At 39.3% G+C, this 12286-nt stretch overlaps 1 protein-coding gene across 1 annotated transcript in view; it reads left to right on the forward strand.

The window, feature by feature from the left end:
- ABCC4 (ATP binding cassette subfamily C member 4) overlaps positions 1-12286 on the forward strand; it is a 79245-nt gene that overhangs the window by 18958 nt on the left and 48001 nt on the right. Inside the window, exon 2 of the mRNA XM_045566935.1 lies at positions 5865-6015. Within this exon, the coding sequence (XP_045422891.1) occupies positions 5865-6015 (151 nt within the window). The remainder of the gene's footprint in view (positions 1-5864; positions 6016-12286) is intronic.

Here is a 12286-nt window from a genome sequence, read left to right on the forward strand (position 1 = left end):
TTTCCACAGAAATACTAACTGGGGTTTGTGTTGAGATTATATTGAATCTATAGATCACTTTGGGGAAGATTAGACATCTTTACACTATTGAGTCTTCCAATATAATATGCTATATCTTTTATTCTCATAGGTCTTTAAATCCTTTCAATAATATTTATAATTTTCAATATAAAAGGGTTGGCACATCTTTCATTAGATATATTCTAGGCATTTGATGTTGCTTGATGTTATTGTAGATGGCATACTTTCAAAAATTTTGCCTTTTCATGGTTTATTGCTAATATGTAAAAGTACAATTGCATTTTGTATATTTACTTTGTATAGTATCCCTTTTAAAATTTTTTTATTTTACTAACTGTAGATCTCTTTAGATTATCTGCATAAATAATCATTATATCTATAATAATAACTTTTATTTTTCCATTCTATTCATTATACTGTCATTTTTTTTCTTGTTTTATTGCTCTGGCCAGAGCCTCTTGTCCTTTTTTAAAAATAGAAGTAGTGGTATCATACATTGTGGTTCTCCCTTTGCTCAGAGGGAAAACTTTTGCTATATCAGCATCAAATATGACATTTACAGTAGATTTTTCTTCATAGATGCCATATATCATATTAAGGAAATGTCTTTCTTTCTATTCCTATCTTCCTAAGAATCATTTTTAAAAACATCAGTGATCATTGAATTCTATGAAATGTTCTTTCTGCAACTATTGAGATAACCATATGGTTTTTCTCCTTTATTCTGTTGGTGTAATGTATAACGTTGATTTATTAATTGTGAGATCTCAACTCAGCCTTGTATTTTTGGAATAATTAGTTTGTGAAGTATTATCTTTTTTTATATTGTTAAATTCAGTTTATTGGTATGTTATTTAGAATTCTTGAAATAGTTTGGTTTATAATTTTCCTTTTTCTATCCATCAGGATAATGTTGTGTTTGAATTCTTTAGTAGAATTTGGTAACATATTTTTGCAAAATCACCTTGGGAAGTCGCTGGGGCCTAAAGTTTTTTCTGTGAGAAATTTTTGAATTCTGAGTTCAGATTCTTAAATTGGTATAGAATTATTCATATTTCTGGTTCTTATGTCAGCTTTTGTGTGTCATTTTTCAAGAAATTTGTATGAAAAAATTTAAACTTATTGGCACAATGTTTATTATATCCTCTTTATAACATTGTTTTACTTCATAGATTTAATGATTTGAAATTTTGACTCTTCAGAGAATGGTGACTGCTACTCTGTGGTAGCCTCTTTTTAATGCCTGTAGTATAGCTTGTGTTATCCCCTGTTAATTCACGATGATGGTATTTTTTTCCTCTCTTTTTCTCTTAATTAGTCCGGGTATAGCTTATTAATTTCATTAGTATTTTCAAAGAACCAAGCTATAGGTTTGTTGATTTTTCTCCTTGAAGTTAGTTTTCTATTTCATTATTGTCTACTTTTTCTCATTTTCATTCTTATGACATTTTAATTTAATATGCTATTCTTTTTTTCTTCCTAAGGTTTTTTTAAGATCCTTGAGTTTTCACATTTGTCTTTTTAAAAAAAAATTTAAAGCTACAAATTTACCTTTCAACACAGCTTTAGTTGCAGGGCTCAAATTTTAATATCATTAGATTTTCTTTTTTTAATTTGAAAATACTTTTTAGTTTTTTAAATTTCTTCAAGCCAGGTGTTATTTAGAAATGTATTGCTGAATTTTCTAACATGTAGTCATTTTCTAGTTACTTTGTTATTGATTTCTTTTTCAATTCACATACAGAATATATTCTGTATAATTTCTGTCTTGGTGTTTTTGATATTTGCTTTATGATGTAGTATGTATACACTTAAAGAGAATTTATTATGTAGTTATTGTCTACAGTATTGTGGCCATTAGGTCAAGTTTGTTAATTATGCTTTCTAATCTCTCGTAAATTTTAATCTGCTTATTCTATCAGGTAGTGAAATAAACAGGTTAAAATTCTGACTATGATTGTAGATTTTCCTATTTCTCCTGAGATCTGTTGGATTTTCCCTTATACATTTTGGAGCCATATTTTTAGGTTCATAAAAATTTATTGTTGTGTATATCTTCTGGATAATTCAAACCTTTATTCTTATGAAATATTTCTTTTATCTCTAGGAATCCTTCGTAAATTAGAGCTTCTGTATTCATAGTGGTACAGATAGACAGTCCACCTTTCTTTTGGTTAGAGTTTTCACAGGGTACCTTTTCCCAACCTTTTTATTTCCACCCTTATGTGCCTTTCTTTTTAAGGAGTGTCTTTGAAAGGACATGGACTCCAGCCTTGAATTTCATGACAAAGATTAATACTGAGAAAAGGTGGAAAGGAAGCTGTTTCTCAGTGAGATAGACTGACCACAAAGGAAGGAAGAGGGTGCAGCGTATTTCCGTAATGCCTTCTATTGTTTTCTAATCAGATTATAACCCACACATCCTTCACTCTTAAGTGCAGTTGGCTGTGATGCAAGATTAAGAGCTGACTAAAGGATAATGCAGGTCTGAGAGCTGGTGCAGATGTGAGAAGATCACATCATCCATTGAAGGCTGCAAGGACTGATTAGTGTATCCCAAAGAAAGGACAAGGTTAGGAAAGCTTAATCTTAGAGAACTTCTCTGTAGATCTCCTCATACAAATATCAACCAGCTATAAAGTTCTGATTCAACAGAGTTAACTGAGTTGGGTGAGGTCAAAGGAAACAGGTGATAAAGGGAAGACCTCCCAAGGTGGGTCCCATGGAGATAATAGACCTGGGATCCAGAGTTGACCTCTGAACTCCCTGAGTCCTGCGCAGTGGCATGTTAGCATCCAACTTATGTCTGCGAAATAAATGCTGATGCTGTGAGTATGAAGGATTATGAGCGTATATTTAAGAGCCTTCCATATTTTTCCTTTTGCTTCTATTCCTTCTATAATTAAAGGTAATGAGTATAATTTGACATAAATTACATCTTCATTTCTTAATACTTTTAGAGGTTTATATAGTCTGTTCAAAATTTTAATGCCGCCACAAGAATCCTGTGTTAGCAGCACAATCTGTTATGATAGTCATTTCATTTTGAGGTCATTTTTTTTTAATCTTATGTGTTTCCAGAATAAGATAGGTAGCAGAATCTTTTCTATACCCACATCAGTAAATAGCTTACTTACCAAAAACTACTCGTCAATTTTTGTACTCTTCAAATCAGGAGAAAATCTTGTACTTTCTTGCCAAGAAGAGAATCCTGCTTTGTTTCTTGTTATTAAGGCACCTCTTGTACAAAGTCAGTAATAGTTTAAAGTATTAATCTAGCTGATTTGTACTTATCATAACTTGGAACATAATTCTTAGGAGTCTGACCAACAGCAGAATTAAAAGCTTCCAAGTTCCTCCAAGGCGTTAGCAATCCTGACGATTTTGATGTTATGTTTTAATACCGTAAATAATAAAGGTACCATCTACTGATTAAGTGGCATCATGATTAAATACATATTTCACTTTGTGCCTAATATAAGGATGTCGGAGAGAGAATAGGACTTCAAATTAGGAATAGAGTGAGTCAAAAGTATGGATGGCATATTTATTTGCATAAAATAAATACATTTTTACTGCTGTTTATAGAAAACATGTTCTTTGGTGGAACATTCACAAAGACTAGCAGGAACAAAATCTCAAAGAACTAAGTTTAAAGAAAATTGTGGGTAGACACCTAAAAATTCCTACAGGACTGTAAATAGTTTGATAGTCAAATGCCAGACAGGCAAACAGGTCCTCATATTTAAAACTTCATTTGTGAAAAAAAATGTTCAAGTCTATAATATTGGGATACGATATTAATTCTAGAAGAAGAGTCTTCCTGGGGAAATTTTATGTTTTACCACCATTCATATATAAACAAGTATAGTATTCAACCCTCATTTTTTGTCCTGACATATTATATATTCATTTAAATTTGGTGCTTCTTTTGGTTTTTTTCTACATTATTTTGCTTTCTAGGCTTAGAACGAATGTTTAGGAGACTTTTTTATTCAAACAATAATTCTTAAATCAACATATATCAGTATGATCTATTTGCAAGCATTTTAAGACCTTTTTGATGGTCAGCTCTCCTTTTTACCTGAGCAGGCTGTTATTTCCTAATTTGCCAGGAATCTGGGACTGGTCACCTCATCGGAGAGGCCAAGGGGCAGGGCGCTGGGCTGGCAGCAAAGGGTGTAGATGCTGAAACTATGAGAACATAGAGTAGCCTGTGTTCACATGGGGAAGCAAGCTGTGATTCTTTCCAGAAAATGCTTATTTATGCTGTTCTTTCGGATACTCTGTTAAGTCAGCCTGTGAAATTAGGTCCTAAGTCCTTCTTAGAACCCTCTAAAAAGTGTTCATCTGTTCCTCCCTATGTCTCCATAGCACTCTGTGCTTTCCGGTCAAGTCATGTATTTCATGTAAAATGGTAAACTTTGGAATCCTTGGATCTCATTATATGACTCTGAGTGGTTCCACCATTCCATGCTTTTCAAGAAGGGAGCATTGTGCTTTCTTAGCAGGTGAACACTAACTTGAGTCGCATTCGTATCACCTGAAGCCATAGATAACTGATAAAGATGTGTATTTAAATCAGCATTATCCAGTGACTTGGGTTTCTATTCTGCTTGCCTTTTTTTTTTGAAATATTTAGACCAAGGTAATTTCCTAAGAAAACATCACCTCATGGGGTGAGGTGATGATTAAGTGAATACTCATAGAGCCATTCTGCAGTGCCTTACACCCAGGAAACACCTGATACATGGCATTTGCTATTGTTGTCATCATGGGGCTTTGAAATAGACATTTCAAATATTTATCCTAATGGTGGAAAGTTTAATGTATATGCAAGTGATAAAATATTTTTTATAAACCCTTTTAGACATTACAAGTTGTTTTCTTGTTATCAAAACTCTTCCTCTAAGGTTTCCAAGGAATATAAAAAATTTTGTTTTATCACATTTTTCATCATTGGGCTTGTTGATAGATTCTGTAATTCCTTAAGTAAGAGTTTTTAGAGGAAAAAATTAAAGACAACTTACGAGACCCAAAGCAGTCCAAAAGTTCTTCCTGAATAATAAAAAGTTTTTCCTAAACAGCAAAAAGTTGGCCACATACTAAGGATTTTATTTTATCTGTTGGCTAGCAGTATTGGCTCCCCAGCTCTGCCACTGATGCTGTGTAATCTCCAAGTTACTTTCCTCTCCGTGTGCTTCATTGTCTCCATCTGTAAAATGAGATAATAATACTACTGCATGGGGGTGTTATGCGGTTTATATGAGGTGATACATGTAGTGTATTTAATATACAGCCAGACACACAGCCCTCAGTCAATGTTTACAATGGATAGAAACCAAGAGCGAGGTCTCCCCACCTCCAAAGGTGAAGGTTTAAATTATTGCCTCCTTTTTTGAGCACTGAATTTTCAATTAGCCACTTCTTTATCCCATGTATCGCTGAAGTTTGTGGATTTCTCATCTATGATACCTCCTCACTCATTTCCCTATTAGCATCTACTAACTCACCAGAGTTTGGGATTCAAGTCCTACTGTGAATCTCAGCTTTTTAGTCCATTAAATAGAGGAAAATAGTCATGCCCTACCTCGGGGAGCTAGTGAGTGCATCAAAAGAAGTAATGCCCAAAAAGTTCATATCATAGTGTTTGTGCATGGCCTACATGTAATATATCATCAGACAACCTGTACATTCCATATTTCTTTGGATGGAAAAGCATTCCCTGCTATTGCAACAAGTCTTTCAAGGAATGAAGTGTAATCCAAATAAAACAACCCAGTAAGGTATTTTTGGAAAGAGTTCTTAATAAAGAGGTCCTGTATCTACTTTTGCTCTTTCAGACATCTCTGCAAGTGATTGTTGTGGTAGCTGTGGCTGTGGCCGTGATTCCTTGGATCGCGATACCTTTGGTTCCCCTTGGCATCATTTTCATTTATCTCCGACGATATTTCTTAGAAACATCAAGAGATGTCAAACGCCTGGAATCCACAAGTAAGTACGGAGGCTCTCGGGTTGGTGGCAGTGTGAGTTGGTTTCCGTTGATGCTATCATTGAGAAGACCCCCAGAAATTCTGCACATGCTATCTTCTGGAATTTCTCTGACATTAGCTAATTGAATGTTATGGCTCCCGCGAGTCAGTGTGGCCCCCAGGGCAGGTGGAGCTGGTAGCATGCCAGGTGTAACTTTGCAGTTTCGAACGGGGAAGAAGAGAAGGGCATATGAGGAATAGTATTGCACTGGAATATGAGCAATGGGGAGACAAGGACCATTTCTGTTTTGTTCGTGACATACTTTCTTACACAACGCAGACACTCTATAAGCATTTTTTTTGAGAAATAAAATATTTCATTATATTGTAACTAATATAGAAAGGAAATAATCAGAACAGTTTTCTTTCCCTGAAGATGCTAGACAAGAAAAAGTTTAGAGAAAGGAAAGGAAGGCTTAGAAATATACTCATGTCAGAAGCAATATATTTGGAAAATATATTACTTTTGCATACTCAAATGGCTAATAAATTACAGTCATTAAATGTTTTCGGTAGGAAAGCTTTTTATTATCAGTTTACTCCTTTATTTCAGTGCTACTTGGTGTATGTTAACAGTTTGAGGTGACCCCCAACCCCTAGGCTGTTCATATAAAGGGACACTGAAAATAATCTCCTTAGGATCAGTTTAGAATGCATTTAGTCTAGGCTGGGCGCGGTGTCTCACACCTGTAATCCTAGCACTCTGGGAGGCCGAGGCGGGTGGATCGCTCGAGGTCAGGAGTTCGAGACCAGCCTGAGCAAGAGCGAGACCCCGTCTCTACTAAAAATAGAAAGACATTATCTGGCCAACTAAAATATATATAGAAAAAATTAGCCGGGCATGGTGTGCATGCCTGTAGTCCCAGCTACTTGGGAGGCTGAGGCAGGAGGATCGCTTAAGCCCAGGAGTTTGAGGTTGCTGTGAGCTAGGCTGACGCCACGGCACTCACTCTAGCCCGGGCAACAAAGCGAGACTCTGTCTCAAAAAAAAAAAAAAAAAAAAAAAAATGCATTTAGTCTATTGCTCTTTTTGACTTCCTAGTTTTGGAATAATGGGGAGAACATTTTATGATTAATCACTCTATTCCACATGTAATCACAGAGGATGAAATTGTCTAGAGTTCATCTCATTATGAATGCACACATTAACATATTATTACTGAAACAAAAAATCATAAGAAGGATAGAAAAATTGTTAACTTTTTAAAAAAGAAGTGTAAGGACGATAGCCAAAAAGTAAAGAAGGAAGATATTTTGTATCAGAAAACCTCTGCTGTGGACAATTACTGCAAATGAATGCCAACTCAGGTTTCTGGATGCCAAGCCAAGAAGAGAAACTTATTGAGTCTCATGGTTGTTAGTATCTACTATGTATGAAGTATAAGTTTATTAGTACAAATGTGTGTTTCATTGTGGCATATATTTTCTTTTTTAACAATAAACTCTGAAGAGTCATTTATCATAACTGCATAAAAGAGAGTGGATGGCAGTTTCAGAAAAGCTCTAAGAAAATTTTTCAGTCCTCAAGGGAGCCAGCTGAACTTCAGTGAGGTCTGGTTCTGTGAGGTGTTCCAGCGGGAAGGTGGAACAGTGTGGTCTGGATGTGTGGATCACTCTGCTGACCTGACATGTTACAAGGATAGTACTTTAAGAAGGCAGAGAATAAATGATTGGATTTGTTGGGAGACCTTTCTTTATGCATTTCATTGGCACCAGCCAGTCTTCTGTGTAGACTAGAAGGCAACAGACGTTTTATGATTCAGGACCACTCATGGAAAGTTCTTCAACAGTTGAATTGCAAAGGAAGGTTTATTCAAGGAAGGGTTGTTCGTTCCAGAAGGAGCACTTTGGTGTAGATTTTTGTGTCTGACAAGGGCCACTTCCCATGCATGTGGAGAGAAGAGGACTTACTAAGGCTTTTTTTCAAGAAGCAGTGTGGGGAGTTCCTCTCTTGAATCTGGCATACACCCTAAAGCTTGGGAACATTTTGATCTGGAAATTCTGACAACTCTGTCATCTCCCCTGTTGACCATGTAGGTTTTCCTGCACCCCAGTTGGCTGTAACAATAAGTTAAATATGGATGTTCCCTTCTCCACATCCCCAGGTAGTGAAATGTGGTGTCCAGTTGATTAGAACTCTTTATTGTATCCTTCTGGATGGTAGGTTTGTGCCATAAATAACAATTCCTCTGCTTTTTGTAAGCTGCAGTTGATCATGCTTTTTTGATCCTCTGCTAGAATCACCAACCAAAAGATGGATGCCTGATTGCTATGGCAAGAAGTCATAATCCTACTTCATCCTGGTGATTGGAAGGCCAACTAAAGCCTCGCTTATACTGCCTAGCTACCTGTGGAACTATAGGCTGACATTTAAGGAATCCTTTTTTTTTTTTTTTTAAAGAGACAGAGTCTTGGTCTGTCACCCAGGCTGGAGTACAGTGGCACAAAATTATAACTCACTGTAACCTCGAACTCCTGAGCTCAAGCGATCCTCCTGCCTTGGCCTTCTAAAACACTAGGATTATAGGTGTGAGCCCTCATGCCTGGCCTCATTAAAGAAATCTTAACAACAAATCTGTAGTTGATTATAATTTTTTTTTTTTTTTTTTTTTTTTTTGAGACAGAGTCTGTCTGTTTCACCCTGGGTAGAGTGCAGTGGCATCATCATAGCTTACTGCAGCTTCAAACTTCTGGGTTCAAACAATCCTCCTGCCTCAGCTTCCCTAGCAGCTGGGACTATAGGCACACCACAATGCCGAGCTAATTTTTCTATTTTTAGTAGAAACAAGGACTCACTCTTGCTCAGGCTGGTCTGGAATGCCTGAGCTCAAACAGTCCTCCCCCCTTAGCCTCCCAGAGTGCTAGGAGTACAGGCATGAACCACCTTGCCTGGCCCTATAATTTTTTTTTTTTTTTTTTTTGCAAGAGTGAGCGTAGCAATAGTCAGACATAGAAAAGTCCATAAAACCAGGATGGCATTTGGTTGCGTCTCTCTACCCATCTTTATACATCTGGCAATGCCTGGATTGTGAAGCCGAATCCAAGTTCTGTCTGTAACGGTGCTGTGATCTACTAGCAATGCCTGCCCTGGGCATTGGCCACATGCGTTCAGACCGTAGACCCTTGAGTCTGCTCATGCCAGATGCCCAGGATCTTTGTTCATCTTAAGGTGCTTAATAAGAGGTACAGGAATGGGGAAGGCTGTTAGACACCAGCTAAATAACATTTTGCAATTTTCTAAACATGGCCTACAAAGTGTGGAGAAATGCAGTGACTCATGAGAATCTTTAACTTCGATCACGTTCCCTCCGAGACGTGGCAGCTCACATTAAAAGCACAGCGTTGAGCTTAAGACAAAGTTGGGTCTGATGCCCAACTGTAGCACCTACTCAGGTTAATTTAGTTAATCTTAGGCAGCGTTCTTCATGCCTCAAGGCTATTTTTCTCTCTGTCAGATATAATACCTGCCCCGTTGCGCTCTTGAGGGCTACCTGAGACAATGCTTAGAAAGGGAACTAGAACCTTGACTGCAGGAGAACTAACAAAGGCACTAGTGCCTTGAACACGAGAGAATCACAAACATAATAATCACCAGAAGGTCTCACATAGCATCAGTGGTACCCTGCAGCCAGACTGTCAACTCTCAGACCAATTTCATGCCTTGCTTCTTCCCAGGGAACATACGTAGTCCCTATACCGTATGTCCCAGAGCCCTTAGGGGCGTGGGAAATTCAGCTGTTGATCTTGTGAAATGGCAGGTTGTATCTGTCAGGAACTGCTAGCTAGTGCATCAGTGTTAGTGAGGTCTACTTCAGGATAGCCTGATGAGTCTGTGTGGGGGAAGAAAGAGGCAACGGAAGCGGAGCCTTTGTTTGTGCTCTCCCTAGGTATTAGTTGTCTTTGTGGACCCCCAGTTCACCCCACCGGCAGCCTACTCAGCCCTAAGGCATGAAAGAGACAGGATTATCTTTTCACAGGGACTGACTCCTGCCTCACCTTGGTTACTCAAGTCCGAGTTAAAGTTCCTGACTTAGACTTCAGATTCTTCCCTGCTGTTTAGGGCTGGGATGACACCTACCTTCTCAAGCTGACCCTGCCCTGAAACCTAGCCCCAGATAACCTGTGGCGACTTTGGTCTGATAACAGGGAAACAAATGACAATCGCCATGCTGTAGAATTTCCTTCAAGAACTCTGCCTGGGTGGTCATCATATCTCCCTCCTTCTCAATTGCATTGTCTATGATGAAAGTGTTTATGTCACGATCTTGCCTTGCTCTGGGAATGAAAGCATAGTTCTAGTGAATTCTCGGAGCTATCAGGAGCTAGACTCTTAGCACTCCCTTGGTGCGGGTAATGGGGCCTGGAATTCTGTTGGGTTATCCTGGAAGCACCCTGTTTCTAGACGGACCAAGTCCCAGAGCTGGGTGGAATGTCTGCTGGGGTGTGAAGGAGAGGCCTCTGCAGAGCGTCCAGCCTTCCTTGGGAGCGTGGGCTCAGTCCTCTCACTGTCATGCTGCTGTCTTAGAAGTGCAAAGTCGAAGCTAAAATAAGTAAACAGTTACTCAGTGTACTGAAGATTGAAAATAGTGTAGATGCTAGAGGAAGACCACACGTGCGCGGCCGGACAGTCAGAGCCACCGCAGCGTGATTGGAGGATCTCTGCCTGAATTAGATACAAGGGAAATGTCAGATCATGTCCTGGTGGCAAATCTGTGTTCACAGAAGTCTTGTTTCTTATAGCAGTGTCACAGGAGAGAGCCCCTAACAGTTGGGGCCCCAGGTCAGATACCCCACTCAGGAAAGATCCCCAGGGGGAGGAGCAGACGGTCAGTGGGCCCACAGCCCAGGCTGTCATTCCTCGACCCGGGGCTTCCCACCTTCTCTGAAGCCCAGCATCTCATACTCGGTTGCCGGCTTTCTCCTTGTTTGTGGAGCTGGGTAAGAGAAAGCTGTGTCTGGGCACACTTAGACCCCAGCACCCAGGAACACGTGCGGTGCCCACGTGCAGAGAGAGCACATCCATACTGAGCCGACTGCCACACTCGGGTGCCAGACTGAGGAGCTAGCTCCAGATAATAAGTTCGAGGGTTTCCCTTGATTTGTTTTTTACCTCTGTTATTTTATCAAACATAAGCAGCTTCAGATAAGATAGATTATCTTCACTTCTCCCAAACACCCTGTGTTTTACTGATTGATCTTCTCTTGGAGCTGCATAAAGCGATACATCAGTGTTTCCTACTTACAAACGCAAAGTAATCATCCTGGGCAAGAATGTTAAAGACAATGTGCCAGGTCACGTGCTCCCAGTATGCCCCTGCCCCAGTAGGTCCTCAATCTTGCTGGAGACTGGAACCTCAGGGACTTGTCCCTGCCCTGTGCATTCCCCTGATGTGTGAGAGGGACGCATGCCTCCATGGTCATAAAAGAGTGTGCTCAAAACAAATGACTAAGTGTGGAATATCAGGTCCCCAACCAAAACAAAGTTACCTAAAAAAGAATTCTATGAGGTTGATGAATCCACTTATGCCACAATCACATTCTGAAAAGGGCAATGGTACATGCCACAGTGACCTCCAAACATCTGAACAAGTTTTCAGCAAGGCAATTTATAGAAACATCCATCAGGTTCATGGAGCTGAAGTCTGGACCATGCAAAGATGTCTTGACTGGGCAGGTCCTATGAGCAGTGCAACACCAGGTACGTGGTGATCATACAGGACTTCCCACGTAAGTGTGCACAGAAGATTCCCCTGGATGCAGGGAGGTGACATGCTGTCCACTCAGCTTACTTATCGAGTACTTCTCCTGTGCCAGGTGCTATGTTAGTTACTAGTATGTAATGGCTACGTCCCAGCCCTTTAGAAATTAGTAATCTAAGATGGGGACAGACACATGAATAGCTAATTATAATTCATTGTGGTGAGTTAACAGAACTATTTTTTAAAATGCCACTAGCTCGGCCGGGCGCGGTGACTCACACCTGTAATCCTAGCATTCTGGGAGGCCGAGGTGGGAGGATTGTTTGAGCTCAGGAGTTCGAGACCAGCGTGAGCAAGAGGGAGACCCCGTCTCTACTAAAAAATAGAAAAAAATTATATAGACAGCTAAAAATATATATAGAAAAATTAGCCAGGCATGGTGGCGCATGCCTGTAGTCCCAGCTACTCGGAAGGCTGAGACAGGAGGATTGCTTGAGCCCAGGAGTTTGAGGTTGCTGTGAGCTAGGCTGATGC

The sequence above is a fragment of the Lemur catta genome, chromosome 13 (assembly GCF_020740605.2).
Source record: "Lemur catta isolate mLemCat1 chromosome 13, mLemCat1.pri, whole genome shotgun sequence".
In the NCBI taxonomy this organism is placed as follows: domain Eukaryota; kingdom Metazoa; phylum Chordata; class Mammalia; order Primates; family Lemuridae; genus Lemur; species Lemur catta.